Source organism: Heptranchias perlo, chromosome 4 (genome assembly GCF_035084215.1).
Source record: "Heptranchias perlo isolate sHepPer1 chromosome 4, sHepPer1.hap1, whole genome shotgun sequence".
Taxonomy (NCBI): Eukaryota; Metazoa; Chordata; class Chondrichthyes; order Hexanchiformes; family Hexanchidae; genus Heptranchias; species Heptranchias perlo.
Genome location: NC_090328.1, coordinates 117,863,043 through 117,881,810, shown reverse-complemented (window position 1 = coordinate 117,881,810; position 18,768 = coordinate 117,863,043). Strand labels below are relative to the sequence as shown.

The 18,768-nt window shown below is 45.0% G+C and overlaps 1 protein-coding gene across 2 annotated transcripts in view; it reads right to left on the bottom strand.

The window, feature by feature from the left end:
* Window positions 1-2,157: 2,157 nt before the first annotated feature.
* Window positions 2,158-18,768, bottom strand: part of si:dkey-238d18.4 (TBC1 domain family member 15) — a 45,933-nt gene continuing 29,322 nt past the window's right edge. The window contains exons 8-10 of one of the 2 annotated variants that reach the window (XM_067983538.1): window positions 17,250-17,398; window positions 10,654-10,795; window positions 2,158-5,622 (exon numbers count right to left, since the gene is read on the bottom strand). In XM_067983538.1, the coding sequence (XP_067839639.1) occupies window positions 5,463-5,622; window positions 10,654-10,795; window positions 17,250-17,398 (451 nt within the window). In that variant the 3' untranslated portion in view covers window positions 2,158-5,462. Of the gene's footprint in view, window positions 5,623-10,653; window positions 10,796-16,338; window positions 16,720-17,249; window positions 17,399-18,768 lie in introns of those variants that run through there. The other variant, XM_067983539.1, reaches the window with a different exon arrangement.

Here is an 18,768-nt window from a genome sequence, read left to right as displayed (position 1 = left end):
CCTAACATCTCATGTGGCTCGGTGTCAATTATTTTTTGATTACGCTCCTATGAAGCACCTTGGGACATTTTACGATGTTAAAGGTACTTTATAAATGCAAGTTGTTATTGCTTGCATGTGTATTTGAAAAATATAGATGTACTCCCATATCCATTCAAAGCATCTAAATCTTGCAAAGTTGAAGGAGAAACTTGAGACTGGGGGATGAATTTTGGTGGGGCCTTGCTCACTCAACTAAATTTATGGCAGACAGCAGGAGAACCTCTGCAGAAAGTCACCGCCTTGCCCGGATTTATAATCTCTTCTCATTGAAGATAGTGATTATTCACAAAGGCAGTAATTTAAGAAGTTGACAATTGTGTAATTATTCCAGCAACAGTCCTCTGTTACTGTACTTTCACAGACTTGTACCAATCACCATCGAAATGAACAAAGGATCACTCTCAGATCCCTCCATGTAAACAATTGCATCTTTTCGTATTTGTACGACGACTCAAGAACAGTTACTAAACTGGCCTGAAACTAACACTTTAGGGAACAAACCAAAAGTGAATTGCTGCCAAGTTCATTGAGTTTGGGGAGTTCCTCCAGAATCTGACCTTGCTTCCTGGGTTTAAATGGCTATGAAAACGGTTGACAACGTTTCATAATGATGTGTGCGTGATGATAGTAAGAAATTAGAAAGATGTTTTGCATTGTCCCAAGAGGGAAAATTAATTCTACAATGCTTTTTCTTCTTCCAATTTCATTTTTTCTTGGCCAAATTTGGGCTGTGGCCCTTTCTCCACTCTTCACTTCTGAATCCAAACTGCAGAAACTATTTACACTGCGGTGTGTGATCTGTTCAGGGGTCAACCCCCCCCCCGGCCCAAAACCACCCTCCACCCTGGCTTGGGCAGCTCGAGTGTGATCTTTGCTTACACTCCCACTTCAGCACCGCAGAAACTGCTTCACTACAAAGCTGAGGCAATTGTGTGACTGCAAACCCGAGAAGCACTTCAGGTCTCAGTTGACAATTTTGACATCATATTTATCTCACCAAATATCATCTTCTGTTACATAGAACTAACAGCACAGAATCAGGCCAATCAGCCCAACTGGTCCATGCTGTTCTTCATGCTCCACGCGAGTCTCCTCCCATCCCTCTTCATCTCATCCTATCAGCACATCATTCTATTCCTTTCTCCCTCATGTGTTTATCTAGCTTCCCCTTAAATGCATCTATACTATTCACCTCAACTACTCCATGTGGTAGTGAATTCCACATTCTCACCGCTCTCTGGGTAAAGAAGTTTCTCCTGAATTCTTGATTGGATTTATTAGTGACTATCTTATACTTATGACCTCTAGTTCTGGTCTCCCCCACAAGTGGAAACATTTTCTCTACGTCTACCCTATCGAACCTTTTCATAATCTTAAAGACTTCCATCAAAGTGATAGACATTTTGAATGCTGTTGGCTACAACTCTGTTGAACTAACTAGGTTGGGATGAATTGTGAAAGCACAATGTTTTGCCCCATTCTAATATATAAATCATTTTTTTTAAAGCCAAATTTAAATAATAGGAGGGTGATGGTGCTGCAGGGCATGTGTGATCCGTAGATCAGTGGATAGCACTCTCGCCTCTGAGTCAGAAGGTTGTTGGATCGAGTCCCACTCCAGGGACTTGAGCGCAAAATCCCTGAGGGAGCGCTGCACAGTCGTTTTTCAGATGAGACATTGAACCGAGGCCTCTCAGGTGGAATTAAAAGATTCCATGGGCACTATTACAAAGAAGAGCAGGGAAGTTCTCCCTGGTGTCTTGGTCAATATTTATCCCTCAACCAACATCACTAAAAAACAGATGATCTGGTCATTATCACATTGCTGTTTGTGGGATCTTGCTATGTACAAATTGGCTGCCACGGTTCCTACATTGCAACAGTGACTACACTTCAAAAAAAGGGTACTTCACCAGCTGTAAAGTGCTTTGGGACGTCTTGAGGTTGTGAAAGGCGCTATATAAATGCTAGTCTTTTTCAGGGAAATCAGGCTTTTCCTTTTATACAATGAAGCGAGCAGTCTCAGTATAAGAGTACACTGTGCTAGCTGAACGGTTTGAATCCATGATATAAAATCTCATCAAATTTCAGGGAGTTCATTGAAGCAATGGCCAATACCAAGATCACTTTTTAATTAACATTATTCAGTAACAATAATAAAAGATCCATTAAACACGTTTCTTTTGAAAGTGAAATGCTTTTTTACACATCCAGGCCCCTTGTAGCCTACTGAATTATCACTGGTTTGGTTTGAATGCAGTTTATGAAACATTTATACCAGCAGTGGTGCAGTTAATTTATTAATTAATTAATCTACTGAGCCACAGAACGGTAGAATGGGGGGTTGCTACCCAGGATGCTCTACACACTGCACCCCCAATCTCAGCCATACTGCTGTCGGAAACAGGTACTGAGCTGAGGCCAGGTACTTTCTCAGAGTGATGGACAATCACCCAGGGCTGCTCTTAAAACGCCTCATAGCAGCCAATTTGAGAAGCCCTAGGACCAGCATATCTGAACACACACACTCCTCTTCAGCTAGGGAACGTTGTGAGGAACAGGGAGACCTAAAATGCAAGGGAAGGGCAGAAATCATCCTGAAAAGAGCACCATCTCCATTTTATCTTGACCAGGGCAGAAGGTCCAAGTCGTTGAACAGACTATTCTAAAATGCTTTAGAATTGGCACAATCTGAACTGCAATGCCAATTTTTAGCAAATTTTATTTTATTTCTGTAACTTTATTTTTTCCTCACGAACATCCCATCATTGCTGAGTATCCACAGGATGGGATGGGCCCACTTTATGGACAACTCTCAGTTATTCTGCAAGGTTATCCTACAAAAGTGCAGGAAAAGCCTTGGGACTGAACATTTCACCTCCCACTCCCACACAATTTAGTTGAGAATTGGCAAATCGAGCTCCTACGCCAAGTCAAGGAGCATTCCAACACTGAAAACTGTGAATTATTTTTAGAACTCCTTTTGTCGCTCAGTCTTAAAAGACAAAACACTGCAACATGTGAAACAGGAGGAGGGAAGGTGGGCGTTTCATGGGAGGATGGGTCTTGAACAAGTCAACTGAGGCAAACAATTGTGTTAAATTGAAATTGTCTCATTTACGACCGTGGGAACCATTCTGAACGAGAATTTTGAATGGGGGTTTTGACGAGGTTTCCCTAATTCCATCCCTCTTGGCTTTGGATTTGACTGGTGAGGAAATCAATGGGATAAAAAAAAAACCTCTCCTGCGATCTTTCTCAATGTTTTTGTTGCCAATCTAGGGAGCGGGGAAGAAAGAACAAATGTTTTCTTTTGTCCCCCCCAAGTTTTCTCCACTCCTTTCTTGGAAGCTGCTGACTCGTGCTGGGGTATGATTCCACGGGGAGCAGATATCCTGAGTTACTACACACGTGAGCAGAGATTGCGAGGCAGACGATCTGGCCGCCTATTGGGAACCACGTGGGCCTTCGTGCACGCATGCACGAGCTGATCGCGAGATGTTAACTCATATTAAATATTTTTCTGGGACTCCTGGTGAATCTCTCCTGACACACTCGGAGTGCGGGTGGGGAGGGGGCGGGGAAAGAGTCAGGGGCTGGAATATTGCGAAGGGGTGCTGGTTACCCTTGGAGAGCAGGTTTCAGAATCGTAGAATCTTACAGCCCAGGAGGAGGCCATTCAGCCCGTCGTGCCTGTGCCGGCTCTTTGAAAGAGCTGCCCAATTTAGCCCCACTCCCTAGCTGTTTCTCCATAATCCTGCAAATTTGTCATCTTCAAGTACATGTCCAATTGCCTTTTGAAAGTTCTAGAAGGAATGGAAAAAAAGACCCGGGCAGAGAGAATTTATTTTTTTAAAAATAGGGCCTCCCGTTCCAAATGGGCATCATATGACTGGAGCATTAATGGGGAGGCCCCCTTCATTTAAATATTTTTAAAATCCCTAATGAGCCTTGCACAAATTCAGAGGGATGGCAGACTAGTTTGACTGTGGAACCATCGCAGCTGTACTTGCTCTTGGCTGTTGCCTGACAGCTTGCTTTCTGGAGAGAGTCACTGGATAGACATCAGGAGTGGGGGAACCCTGGCTGTTTTTGGCTCCTCCTTATTCCAGAGGCAATGAGGCTAACTGTAGAACCCCCCCTCCCCTGGAATCAGTTACCTGAGCACAGATCAGGAATTGAACGGCGGACAATAAGAGCTCGGAATGATGTCAGGAAGCATTTCTTCACACAAAGGGCAGTGGAAATCTGGAGCTCTCTTCCCCAAAAAGCTGTTGAGGCTGGGGGTCAATTGAGAATTTCAAAACTGAGATTGATTGATTTTTATTAGGCAAAGGGCATTAAGGGGTACAGAACCAAGGCGGGTAGATGGAGTTAAGATACAGATCAGCCATGATCTAACTGAATGGCGGAATAGGCATGAGGGGCTGAATGGCCTCCTCCTGTTCCTACGGTCTGCACAGCTCAGTTCTATATTGGGCAGTAAAGTTATCAGAGAAACTATGAATGTTAAAAAAGAAAAACAAACTGTTTTTCTATCTTGTAGACCTGGCCCATTGTTTCTCCAGCCAACGAAGGCCAGTACTGGACATTTGGGCCATGCTTCTCTCCAGCAAGGCTCACAACATTCTCATGTCATTCGCAAGGAACTATACAATCATCCCGCAAAATACACAGGCATGTAAAAAAACCCAGCACATCAGCACTTAATGGAAACCAGTCGCTTCACTTGTGCACAAGTTACATTGTGACGAGACATTTTGGAGGCCTTTTGAAAATTTAAAACCCAGTTTCCAATATAATCACACATCCTTAAAGAAATGTCTCTCTTTTTTGGCCCACAATAGGCTATATTTAAAACCAGTTATAGTTACAATTTAAATAACCTACATACAAACACATCTTGTGCTTTGTCAAGTTGCTTTTAATTAAAATAATTTTTGCTATTAAGTTTTCTTTGTTGACCCACTCAGCAGTCTGGAATGAAATATTTCAAAAAGGCAAAACAGTCCAATTATTTATGTTAAAAAATACCTGGGCCAGATAAAAGGCCCCCCTTTACAGCATTTACTGAGCAGTGTTGATTGACTAACGCAACAAAGGAATCCAGTTGAGAGAAATAGGTCAAACTGGATATAAGTAGCTAATGTTTTAAAAGTTTGAAACGTTTGATGAAGAATGTTGCTTCTAAAAAAAAATTATTGCTCTTAAACTCAGATTTTTATGGCTGGGACCTTGCAGTAATAATACTGACCAAATCAACCAATTGGGCTTCAAAATACAACGTAAACATCAAAAGGTTTCCACAAAGACACATTCAGTTTTGGAGATTGTCGACGAATTGCCTGAGTCCCTGAAATACACGCAAGAGATTTTCCTCAATGGCGTTAGCTGGATGTAACTGATGACACTATAGTCTGTCAGGAGAACAAATCCATCAGTTTAAAGCCAAAGAGGCTCTTTTTCTTCTGTTCCGTACAGAGTTTCTTGAAACAGTCCAGCACGGATTTGTTGCAGTAATTGAAGAACGTCTGCTCTGCTCTTTGAAGAATGCTATTCAAGTTCAGCGCTCCCTGCAAGCTGAAAAGTACAGAGAGTGCGGTGTCACAGAAATAATGAACAAGCGCAGTGTAATTATACAAACTAAGACCGCTCAGGGAGTGCCCTGTTGGTATCCCCATCTGCTGGTGTGCCCTGCTGGTATCCCCAATCTGTTAGTGTGCCCAGGTGGTATACCCATCTGCTAGTGTGCCCTGCTGGTATCCCCATCTGCTAGTGTGCCCTGCTGGTATCCCCAATCTGCTAGTGTGCCCTGCTGGTATCCCCATCTGCTAGTATAGCCTGCTGGTATCCCCATCTGCTAGTGTGCCCTGCTGGTATCCCCATCTGCTAGTGTGCCCTGCTGGTATACCCAATCTGCTAGTACAGCCTGCTGGTATCCCCATCTGCTAGTACAGCCTGCTGGTATCCCCATCTGCTAGTGTGCCCTGCTGGTATCCCCATCTGCTAGTACAGCCTGCTGGTATCCCCATCTGCTAGTGTGCCCTGCTGGTATACCCATCTGCTAGAACAGCCTGCGGGTATACCCATCTGCTAGTACAGCTTGCTGGTATACCCATCTGCTAGAACAGCCTGCGGGTATACCCATCTGCTAGAACAGCCTGCGGGTATACCCATCTGCTAGTGTAACCTGCTGGTATACCCATCTGCTAGTATACCCATCTTCCTCGACCCTGTTGGGATCCAATTCCAGCCCATATTAGTGTTGAGAATGGTACTCATCGAATAACTGGTCCAATTTGCAACTTGGTTGCTAATTGGGAAATCTCAGCCCTAACCTTACAAATTCTTAAAACGGAGATAAGTTTTCAGGGAGATTTTAGCTCCTAAGTTTGGATCAGACTGTGAGTTCAATGAATGGTGGTTGTTGTTGTTGTCGTCTCTCCCCTTGGAAAACAGTGTGAAGTACTGGAAGGCGGATTAACAATCTGACGGGTCGTGATGTGAACGCTCCTTCCTGGCCGTTACCATCTTTATACCAGCTGATGGGGGGGGTTAGTCCCATATGGCGAAAGGGTTATACGGGCTCCCACAACTCATATTCACACCCATCAGATGTGAGTCTCCCGCTCGCCGGGACCGCCCGGAGCTCCGGCCTCCCGCTCGCCGGGACCGCCCGGAGCTCCGGCCTCCCGCTCGCCGGGACCGCCCGGAGCTCCGGCCTCCCGCTCGCCGGGACCGCCCGGAGCTCCGGCCTCCCGCTCGCCGGGACCGCCCGGAGCTCCGGCCTCCCGCTCGCCGGGACCGCCCGGAGCTCCGGCCTCCCGCTCGCCGGGACCGCCCGGAGCTCCGGCCTCCCGCTCGCCGGGACCGCCCGGAGCTCCGGCCTCCCGCTCGCCGGGACCGCCCGGAGCTCCGGCCTCCCGCTCGCCGGGACCGCCCGGAGCTCCGGCCTCCCGCTCGCCGGGACCGCCCGGAGCTCCGGCCTCCCGCTCGCCGGGACCGCCCGGAGCTCCGGCCTCCCGCTCGCCGGGACCGCCCGGAGCTCCGGCCTCCCGCTCGCCGGGACCGCCCGGAGCTCCGGCCTCCCGCTCGCCGGGACCGCCCGGAGCTCCGGCCTCCCGCTCGCCGGGACCGCCCGGAGCTCCGGCCTCCCGCTCGCCGGGACCGCCCGGAGCTCCGGCCTCCCGCTCGCCGGGACCGCCCGGAGCGGGGTTTGAATCCTGCACCTTCTGACTCAGAGGTGGGGACACTACCACTGAGCCAAAGGCTCGCTCATAATGAGTGGTGATTTCAGTAAAAGACGTTAAAAATATGATCAAATCGGAACTGAAGGTGCTTCATTTACCCTAATCTACATGTCCGTCGTTACGACAGAAACGCTTCACCAGGGATTCTCCGGTGAACATCCTGTTTCTAATCCTCACACTCCACATTCTCCTGTAGTCTGATACTCATGGCTTATCCAAGAGACAGCAGCCAGGGCAGACTAGGTGTGGCTCATTCCAGTGACCATTCCTTTATGGCAAATTTTATGGCTCTATGCTGCACCGATCATGATCGTTTCCAAGAGACTAGGTGCCCAAGCCTCTTTCTCAAAGTCCCATCTGTCCTGGGCCATCTTCAGATCCCCGTACTCTACAGTTAGAAGTTGAAGCATTCAGTGCTCCTGAAGGCTTCAACACGGATACCTTGATTGCATTATTTTGGCCAGTGCTGGTGTTAGCTGTCAGCAGTAGAAAACCATGACCATTTTGAGGCATTTCCCAACCCACGAGAGCTTCCAAAAGAACGCCCCCCATATTTTCAAGGGTGGGGGGGATGATATGATTAATATATGTTCCACACAAATACTGAAATGGGGTAGAACGTGCTTGGAAGCCTTTTAAATCCAAAATGAAAAAGCACCAATAGGCCTCTTCTGTAGCAAAGGCTGTACACGTTAGTATAGTCATTCATAAATGTTGTAGGTAAGGTTAGAGTGGATCTGCATGACCTCCTGACTGCCTAGAGGCATCGTCAGCAATAAGCCCAGCCTGTAAAAAGCAACAGGGTTCCCTGCTAGGGCTCATTGAAAAATTACAGTGCCTGAAGAGAGGAGTAACCTTGGGCCAGTAGCACCAAGCTAAATATGCCCTGCCAAGGGGCCACTGCCTCAGAATCCAAGTAGAGTATCTGGTAAGGATTTTGAAGGCGGAACAGAACCTGGAAAGCCCGAAATATGCCAATATAGATCAAAGTGCCCAGAAGATCCTCAAACCATTACCAATCCGCTCAAGCCAGATGATTGCAGCATGCAGTGCAACTCAGTAATCACTGCCATCGAGGCTGTCTAAATAATTCATGAACATTAGCAAGTATCTTGTGGTGTTATTCATGGTAAATTGGATAACTGTAATCTAGCCAATTACTGCCCGATCAGCTCCTTCCCAATCATCAGAAAAGTGATGGAAAGAGTCATCAATAGTGTCATCAAGTAACACCTACTCACCAATAACTTGACCACTGACACCCGGTTTGGGTTCCGCCAGAACCACTCAGCTTCAGGCTTCATCACAGCCTTGATCCAGACGTGGACACAAGAGCTGAATGTCCACAGAAAGGTGAGAGTAGCTGCACTAGTCATCAAGGGCGCATTCAACTGAATATGGCATGAAGGAGCCCTAGTAAACCTGAAGTCAATGGGAGTCAACAGCAAAACCTTCCAGTGGCTGGAGTTATACCTGACACGAAGGGAGGTGGTTTAGGTTGTTGGAGGCCAATTGTCATAGACCCAGCACATCAATGCAGGAGTTCCTCAGGAAAGTGTCCTCGGCCAGGTAATGAGAGAAAGTCCAGCCATCTCCCCTTGGCCTTCAATGGCATCACCATCACTGAGTCCCCCACCATCAATATCTTGGGGGTCATCATTGATCACAAGGTGAACTAGATCAGCCCTATCAACTCCGTGGCAGGGCAGTGGCTGGGTATTCTGCGACAAGTGGCTCACCCTCTGACCGCCCCCCCGCAGTCCGCCAGAGCCTCTCCGCTATTTGCAAGGCTGCAGTCAGGAGTGTGATGGAATACTCACCATTCGTCTGGACAGGCACAGCAACAACACTCAAGAAGCTCAACACCATCCAGGACAGAACAGTTCGCTTGATCAGAGCCCCTGACATTTAACTCAATATCCACCTCCTCCATCATAGGCACAGTGTGGCTGCAGTACGTGCGATCTACAAGATGCACTGCAACTCACCAAATCGACAGAACCTCCCTCCCTTGTGACCTCTAGCCCCGAGAAGGACAAGACCATTTTGTGGGAACGCCATCACCTCCAAGTCACACTTCATCCTGACTTGGACATATGTTGCTGCTGCTTCATCATCACTGGGTCAATATCCTGGAATTGCCTACCTCACACCATTGTGGGAGCACCATCACCACAAGGACTCCAGTGGTTCAAGGAGAGGGCCTATCCATCACCTTGTCAGGGCAATAAAACACTAGTTAGGCCACAGCTTGAGTACTGCGTACAGTTCTGGTCACTACATTACAGGAAAGATGTGATTGCACTAGAGAGGGTACAGAGGAGATTTACGAGGATGTTGCCAGGACTGGAGAATTTTAGCTATGAGGTAAGATTGGATAGGCTGGGGTTGTTTTCATTGGAACAGAGGAGGCTGAGGGGAGATTTAATTGAGGTGCACAAAATTATGAGGGGCCTAGAGAGAGTGGATAGGAAGGACCTATTTCCCTTAGCAGAGGGGTCAATAACCAGGGGTCATAGATTTAAATTGATTGGTAGAAGGATTAGAGGGGAGTTGAGGACAAATCTTTTCACCCAGAGGGTGGTGGGGGTCTGGAACTCGCTGCCTGAACGGGTGGTAGAGACAGAAACCCTCATCGCATTTAAAAAGTACTTGGATATGCACTTAAAGTGCCGTAACCTACAAGACTATGGACCAAGTCCTTGGAAAGTGGAATTAGACTGGATAGCTCTTTTTCAGCTGGCACAGACACGATGGGCCGAATGGCCTCCTTCTGTGCTGTAAATTTCTCTGATTCTAATAAATTGGGCCTCGTCAGTGTCACCCACACCCAAAGAATAATTTTTTTTTAAAAAGGATCTGATATGTACCAAAGTATTATATAGTATTATGATGAGGGGAGTGTTTACACCTTGATAATAGGCATAGAGGGATTGCCTTCAGGAAAGCTGGCTAAAAGTGGGACTGCGTTTAACAAAGCCTGTCCCATTCAGGCTAAAATGTCTAAATGAACCAGAGAAGAAATCTGATCTTCCGTCTACTCAACCTGTAGAAAAGACTCGAAAATAGTCACGCCCTGAGGTCGATTAGAGGCCAACTGCCATTGCTCAGGGAAGTCTGATCTGTTCTAAAAAGAAACTCTGTGGCAATAATGCCGCCCGCCTCCGGTGACCGAGTGCACTGCCAGTATGTTTAAGGCAGATGCTCGCGGACCGCAGCGCACCATTTAATTCCGCACTCTCAGCACTAAACTCAGATAAAGCCAATTCTGCAAAAGCTAAATGTTATATATTTTTTTAGTGCTCTGGGGGTTGTTGAGAACAGTAAGTGATTAGCAAGAGGGAGGGTGTTTGTACGTCACCTGTTTGTAAACTGAATGAGCTCCACCTCATCCGAGCACTTTAACAGCAGTTCCTTTTTCTCCAGCAGGATGGCGGCACAGATGAAGAGTTCAAAGGTGTAATCCATATTGGTGGAAGCCAACTCGGGCCTAATCTGGCCTTCTACGATTTCGGAAGGGGAAAAGAAACAGTTGTAGAACAGCAGCAAGACGCCTTAAATGTCAGTCAACTTTTTAAAAAATACAGTTGCTAATTATATTTTTTTTTTAAAAAGGAGAGTACAGATTTGCTGAAAATTACAGGCTTTTTAATTGCCAAGCTGCTTTTTAAAAAAAATCACTACTGCTACAGTCAGACTTCAGGAAGATATAGAAAGGTTAGTGGAACGAGCAAGCTGGTGGCAGATGCAATTTAATGTGGGTAACTGTGAGGTAATATAGTTTGGGAGGTAAAACAAGGAATGAGAATATACACTCAATGGAAAGGCACTGAAAGGTATGGATGAACATAGTGACCCAAGTATTTAAATACATAATTCCCTGAAATTGGGAGTACAGGTAAATTACATAGAATTTACAGCACAGAAACAGGCCACTCAGCCCATCTGGCCCATGCCACTGTTTATTCTCCACATGAGCCTCCTCCCTTCCTACTTCACCTCACCCTATCAGTATATTCTTCTATTCCTTTCCCCCTCATGTACTTATCGAGCTTCCCCTTAAATGCATCTATGCTATTCGCCTCAACTACACCTTGTGGTAGCGAGTTCCACATTCTAACCACTCTCTGAGTAAAGAAGTTTCTCTTGAATTCCTTATTGGATTTATTAGTGACCAAGTAAAGCCATAAAAATGGCCAGAGTACAAGAGTAAAGAAATCATGATGAATTTATACAAAACCATTATTTAAGCCACAGTTAGAGAACGTAGAACTTAGATTCACCAGGATGATGCCAGGGAGGGGGAAGCTAAAGTTCCGAAGGTTTGAGATACTGGGACTATTTCCACTGGAATGGAGACGGTTAAGAGGAGATTTAATTGAGGTTTTAAAAGTACAAAGAGTTTTCACATAGTGAAGAGAGAAAAACGGTTTCATCTGGTTGGGAAGTGACAAGTGATCATAATTTTAAAATTGGCACTAAAGGAGTGAGAAGAGAGTGTTCGGAGAAATTTCTTTAATTGTTGGAGCATGAGATGCTTTGCCACAGGGAGTGGGTGAGGCAGGGACATTGCATCATTTATGGGAAAATTAGATAAATGTTTGAAGCAGAGAAAGATACAGGGCTACGAAGAGAGAGCAGGGCAATAGGGTTAGTTCAGATTGTTCTAGTGAAGAGACAACACATACACAATGGGCTGAATGGCCACCTCCTGCGCTGTAAACGTCGGTGTACTCCAATTACACAATACTAATCCTTTAAAAGAGCTAAACACATTATTACTATTTTGTGTACAAAGAACTGTAGAATTATGGAACGCTACATGAAAACAGGTCATTCTGTTCTTCACATTTTTACACAGCGAGTTGTTATGATCTGGAATGCACTGCCTGAAAGGGCGGTGGAAGCAGATTCATTAGTAACTTTCAAAAGGGAATTGGACAAATACTTGAAAAGGAGAAATTTGCAGGGCTATGGGGAAAGAGCAAGGGAGTGAGACTAATTGGATAGCTCTTTCAAAGAGCCGGCACAGGCTCGGCAGGCCGAATGGCCTCCTTCTGCGTTGTATGATTCAATGATAAGTCTTTCCCCTACGTTTCCCTCCAGATAAGCCACCTAGTCTAATCTTACACCCCTATATCCTTTAATAATCTTTTGCAAGCAAATTCCTTTTAAAGGAATTAATTTTTGTGGCAGAGACTTTCACCACCTGCATGTAAAAAAAAATATTCTAACCTGCCCTTTAATTCTTTTTGTCATTATCATCTCACTGATCAGTGCAAACAATCTACCATTATCTACCTGCTCGTAGTCCTTCATAATCGTGAAGACCTCTACTAGTGCCCTGAGTTTCTGCTAGATCGCGCTGGCTTTTTCAGCGCAATCCGGCCGACACAACGCAAACATCGCGGAAACTCGAATTACGATGTCCAATTGCCGATTGCGCCCAAAGCAGAAATTCAGGGCCTAGGTTTTTAACCTTCTTGTTGTACAAAGCTCTGGTCAGACCCCATCTGGACTACTGTGTACAGTTCTGGGCACCGCACCTCAGGAAGGATATATTGGTCTTGGAGGGGGTGCTGCGTGGATTCACCAGAACGATACCGGGGCTTAGAGGGTTAAATTACGAGGACGGGTTGCGTAATCTTGACTTGTATTCCCTTGAGTATAGAAGATTAAGGGGTGATCTGATTGAGGTGTTTAAGATGTTAAAAGAATTCGATGGGGTAGATAGAGAGAAACTATTTCCTCTGACGGGAGAGTCTAGAACAAGGGGGCATAACCTTAAAATTAGAGCTAGGTCATTCAGGAGTGAAATCAGGAAGCACTTCTTCACTCAAAGGGTAGTGGAAATCTGGAATTCTCTCCCCCAAATGACTGTGGATACTGGGTCAATTATGGCTTTTTGTTAGACAAGGGTATTAAGGGATATGGAGCTAAGGTGGGTAAATGGATTTGAGGTACAGATCAGCCATGATCTAACTGAGTGGCAGAGCAGGCTCGAAGGGCTGAATGGCCTACTCCTGTTCCTATGTCCTATATTCCTACATTCGCGAACCGCAAGCACTATTATTAATCATAAATCATACTTCATTCCTTACTAATTAAAAGTGGCTTTGTGGTTTGAGACCAATCTCTTGCACGAGACCTGCGTGGAACTGGATTATAGCAAACAGATGATTCAGTCCTCCATTAAAACGACAGGGCATCCTGATATCTGACAACACCCTGGGGGTGAAATTCTTGACCCCAGAGAGGTCCGATATCGTGTCCTCCAGTGTAAATACCAGTTAGCTAATTTGCAGTGAAATTAAGAAATCAGAAATAGCAAATTTGGCAAGGGAACTGGGGAGAGGTACTTCGGCTTGAAACAAGGGCTTAAATTGAATTGGGAAAAGGCATTGAATTTTTCAGTAATATACTGCAGCTTTTGTGGCAATTCATTGTGAAAACTGTGTTGCTTTCATGTCGTGTCTGCAGTTTAACAGCAGTGATCTCGATATAATTCCCTTTAACAAAAGCAATGGGAAAGCACTTCTGGTTGTTCCCAACCAATGAGTTCAATAACGCATTTTCAGAAAATGTTTCAACTTTCCTTTTTGCATTTAAACATTGAAAAGGTATTTAGCTTCTTTTTCACAAACAAAGCTACAAACCATCAGAGTCACACAGCACAGAAGGAGGCCATTCAGCCCATCATGCCTGTGCTCTTTGAAACAGTTATTGAAGTTGGCTCACTCCCCTGCTCTTTCCCCAAAGCCCTGTAAATTTTTCCTTTTCAAGTATTTATCCAATTCCCTTTTGAAAGTTATTATTGAATCTGCTTCCACTGCCTTTTCAGACAGTGCATTCTAGATCATAACAACTCGCTGTGTAAAAAAAAATTCTCCTCATCTCCCCCCCTGGTTCTTTTGCCAATTATTTTAAATTTGTGTCCTCTGGTTACCGACCCTTCTGCCACTGCAAACAGTTTCTCCTTATTTACTTTATCAAAACCCGTCATAATTTTGAACACCTCTATTAAATCTCCCCGTAACCTTCTCTGTTCTAAGGAGAACTATCCCAGCTTCTCGGTCTCTCCACATAACTGGTCACTTATCCCTGGTATCATTCTAGTAAATCTCTTCTGCACCTTCTCCGAGGCCTTGACGTCCTTCCTAAAATGTGGTGCCCAGAATTGAACACAATACTCCATCTAAAGCCTAACCAGTGATTTATAAAGGTTTACCATAACTTCCTTGCATCTTCAATCAACAGCGAGAGTTACTGAAACATTAGAGCTTGAACAAAGAGGCTGCAAGTCTCATGACCAACTGTGTCGGGACAGAAATGGATCCATTTCAATATATATCCCAGATAATGCTTTTCATTTATATATTTTAGTTCGCTTTTGTACAAACAGAACTTTCCCAGCCATTAATTATGTGTATTGCACTGAACTCAAACACTTTTCACATTATATCATTCGGTTAAAACATAAGGAGATAAGGAACACGAAAAAGATTTCTTGATCGTCAGGTTCACCCCATTTTGGTTTCTCAACTCCATCTTGCTGCCTTCTCACCACATCTTTCTATCAACTGAAACACGTCCACTTGTCTCTTGAATCTATTTGAGCTATTTGTTCAATGACTTTCCCTGCAAACTCACTCTATGTTTAGCCTCCGTGAGAAAGAGCTTTTCCTGAATTCTCTATTTACTGCTCTTTGGTCTACATAACAACAGTGACTGCACTTCAAAAGTGATTCATTGGCTGAAAGAGCTTTGAGACATACTGAAGATGTGAAAGGTGCTACATAAATGCGAGTTATCACTCTCTCTCTCATTTCCCAATTCTTAATTGTTTCACTATTATCTTCTCAAGAAATACTTAAGAATTTTACAGTTAGCACACTTCATTAGTTGTGTGCTTCTACCCCCTCCACTCTACCCCTTTATAATTACATTGATCGATCAGTAAATTGCAGTGAGCCCACTACCCCCACCACCCATTTTAAGTGAAGACGCCAACTTTAAACCAGTCAGTGCTGTCACTGCATTTGCTGAATGCATCGTATGGAGTCCCTGTTGTTCAGCGAGGTAAAGGTGAGCTGGGGCTTCCCGCTGAGCAGAATGGCGCCAGCACAACAAAGCACGTTAGATGTACAAAGGGAGGATAAAGCTAGTCGCATCACAATTTGAAACTTTAACCCAAGATTTTTAACCTGTGCCCCTGAACCCTAAATCCTGCTCCCATCATTAATCTTTATCGCACTGAAACCATTTTGGGCCTTTTAAAACGTGGTTACGCTAACTTCTTAGGGCATTCTGTTATTATTTAAATTGCCCCCTTCTTGAAGCATTCTAACATCACACACCTTCTCTGTCCAGCAGGAAAAGCAGGAGACCTACACCCAATCCTCTGTCGATGCTTCATTGCAGCTTTCTGCCGGGTGGAACGAAACAGCATCCTGGAACTACTCGTCCACTGATTATCCTTCCCTCCTAGTGGAGGGAACTCCCGTCTCTGTTGGCATCTCAACCCGCTTTTATATTGCACTAGTGCAGTTGGCTGCCTGGTGGGCAGGTCTCATGCCGCCAGTGGCAACACCAAAGTAATCTTGCCAGATTCATGAAAGGCTGACAGTTGAATGGCTGTCAATCAAACATGGATCTTTTCTGCCACTGGCTTAGTGAAGCTGACAAATTTACCTCAGTGCTGCCACTGGCGGTACAAGGTCTGCATATCGGTAGTCGGCTATATCATTCCTGCTATGGTTGAGACTGTGAACTCACTCTGTGGATTTGTACTATGGTGAACCCATGTTTTATACTCCATAATTAATGATGTAAACTCATGCCCTATACTCCATAATTACTGGTATAAACCCCCTGTCCTATATTCCATAATTACTGGCATAAACCCGTTGTCCTATACTCCATAATTACTGGTATAAACCCCCTGTCTTATACTCCATAATTACTGGTATAAACCATGTCCTATACTCATTGGCACAACATATTGCAGCAACAAAGTAATGCCCCAACAAAGTCATTCCATTTTCCACTTCTCCTCCTCTGTGGGATCTGGTTCATTAGGTACAGACACCCTCTGGTCCTCTGGCCATTCTTCACGTGCGAGCCTGAACATTGAGTGCTATGTGTTTAGCAACACGGCCACATCTGATCCTTTTCTTATCTGATGTCAACACCTGCATACATTTCAGCTGGGGTTACTGGATGGTGATCAGTAGCAGGAATCCTGGGCTAATTGTCCCTTCGAGAGGGCACTGACGCCCACTGTAGCTCCCTTATCGCAAATTTGAACTCCACTGTAGACAGTTCTTCTTTTCCCAGAGAGTAATGAGCCTCTGGAATGTGTTGCTGGCTGGTGTGGTGGGTGCTGACTCTCTCTCTGCCTTCAAGAGGGAGCTGGACTGGTTCCTGACTGGGGGGCAGAGATTGTATCATATGGAAGGTAAGCATCTTTATAGACAACACTCGGTCCGAGTGATCTCCTGGACTGGTTTCTATCGCCCGAGGTGGGTTGGAGAGGAATTTTTCAGGGTATTTTCTCCCTTATTGGCCCTGAGGTTTTTCTCTTTTTTTGCCCCTTCTCACGAGGGAGACACGGTGGGGCGGGGGAGGGGGAGGGAGAGAGGGGGGAGGGAAAGGGGGGAGGGAGAATTGTTTGGTCATGAAGCACTGGCCATAATGAGCGTGGGACAGGCTTGATGGACCAGCTGGTCTTCTCCTGCCCGTCAATTTTGTATGTCCATATTGCAACGGAGTGACTAGGGAACCAGGAACAGATGGATAAAAATAATAATAGTATACGGTGTGAAAGGGTGGAAAGTTGGTATTTCTTAACAGTCGACAAACAAACAGAAGCTTATTAGTCAAATACAACTACAGTCTGGACTATTTGACAGCTCGCTGACACGATCAACATCGCTTTTGATTTCAATGGGTACTCACCTTCCCTCTGGAAATGGGACATTCTCTCTGAGTCACGCGCCCTCTCTGCCTCCAGTGAGTTTAACTCGAGGTGGTGACTGCTGAGGATCTCGAACAGACGGATTGCGTCGCTGTGCTCAAACTCCCGCTGGAATCCCAGGAGCAGCCACCTGCCAACAGGGGAAAGGAAGGTAGTCCCGAAGGGACCACGAGTGGAACATGCTATTTAAAGGCGGTGTGTTTGCTGTTACCCCACTTTTATTCAAAACCATAATTACGTAGAATGTACAGCATAGAAACAGGCCATTCAGCCCATCTGATCTGTGCTGGCGTTTATGCTCCACACGAACCTCCTCCCTCCCTACTTCATCTCACCCTATCAGCATATCCTTCTATTCCTTTCTCCCTCATGTGTTTATCTAGCTTCCCCTTAAATCCATCTATGCTATTCGCCTCAACCGCTCCACGTGGTAGCGAGTTCCACATTCTCACCACTCTCTGGGTTAAGAAGTTTCTCCTGAATTCCCTATTGGATTTATTAGTGACTATCTTATATTTCTGACCCCTAGTTTTAGTCTCAACCACAAGTGGAAATATCTTCTGTATGCCTACCCTATCGAACCCCAATCACAATTTTAATAAAGTGAAGAAACAATGTTAACAACGCCAGGAGCGGATCTGCTTCCAGTTTATTAAATATGAATAAAAATGCACTGTGGCAATGGCCTAAAAAACCATGACTACTGTAATGTGACTTTTTTTCCCCCATTTTTTGAAATGAAGTGATATGTTCACCACTCAAAAATGTTTTAACCCTTTCAGCACCACAAACACCAGGGGCCACCAACAAGTTTACTATTCCGTGTTTGATGTGTAAAAAAAAACAAACCTTGATTTTTTTTTTGAAGTCTCATCTCCAAAACAAGAATGAAGGCAATTTTAAAGATAGAAAAGACAGATTACCACAGATCAGCTTAGATAGAAAACAGTAAAAACAAGTTTAAAAAATAATGATGGCGGAGGATAACTGGGCAGAATGAAGGTGTTTTTCCGCTCCCCCCACCAAACTAAAATTGGTTTATAAGAGTTTATTCCAGTTAGTTGGGGCTAGTAAAAAAAAAGATAATATTTGAGTAGCTTTATTACTGTAACATCAGTGCAGCATCAGTGTCACAGTATGCGAGTGGAAAATTTAAAATCCAGCTCGCCTGAGGACCTAATTATTTCCTTACACCTGTCCACAATCCAAGAGCCACTTTTCTTATTTTAAGAAAACAGATCAATCCTTTTCTCTGTGCGCTTCGAACGTTCAACCACAATAGTGAAAGCTCTTCAACTGATTGACAGTTGGTATTAACCTTCCCGGAGCATATTAAACAAATGGGCTGGTTACTGTACTCTGTCATAGTACGCAGGAGTCAAACGCACACTTAGATCTGCAAGTCAAACTAAGGCAGAAGGTTTATGATTATATGTAAGGAAGGGGGAAAGAGGAGGTAAATAGAGGGTTTTCCCCCACTCTGTTTTATCGTGTCATCTG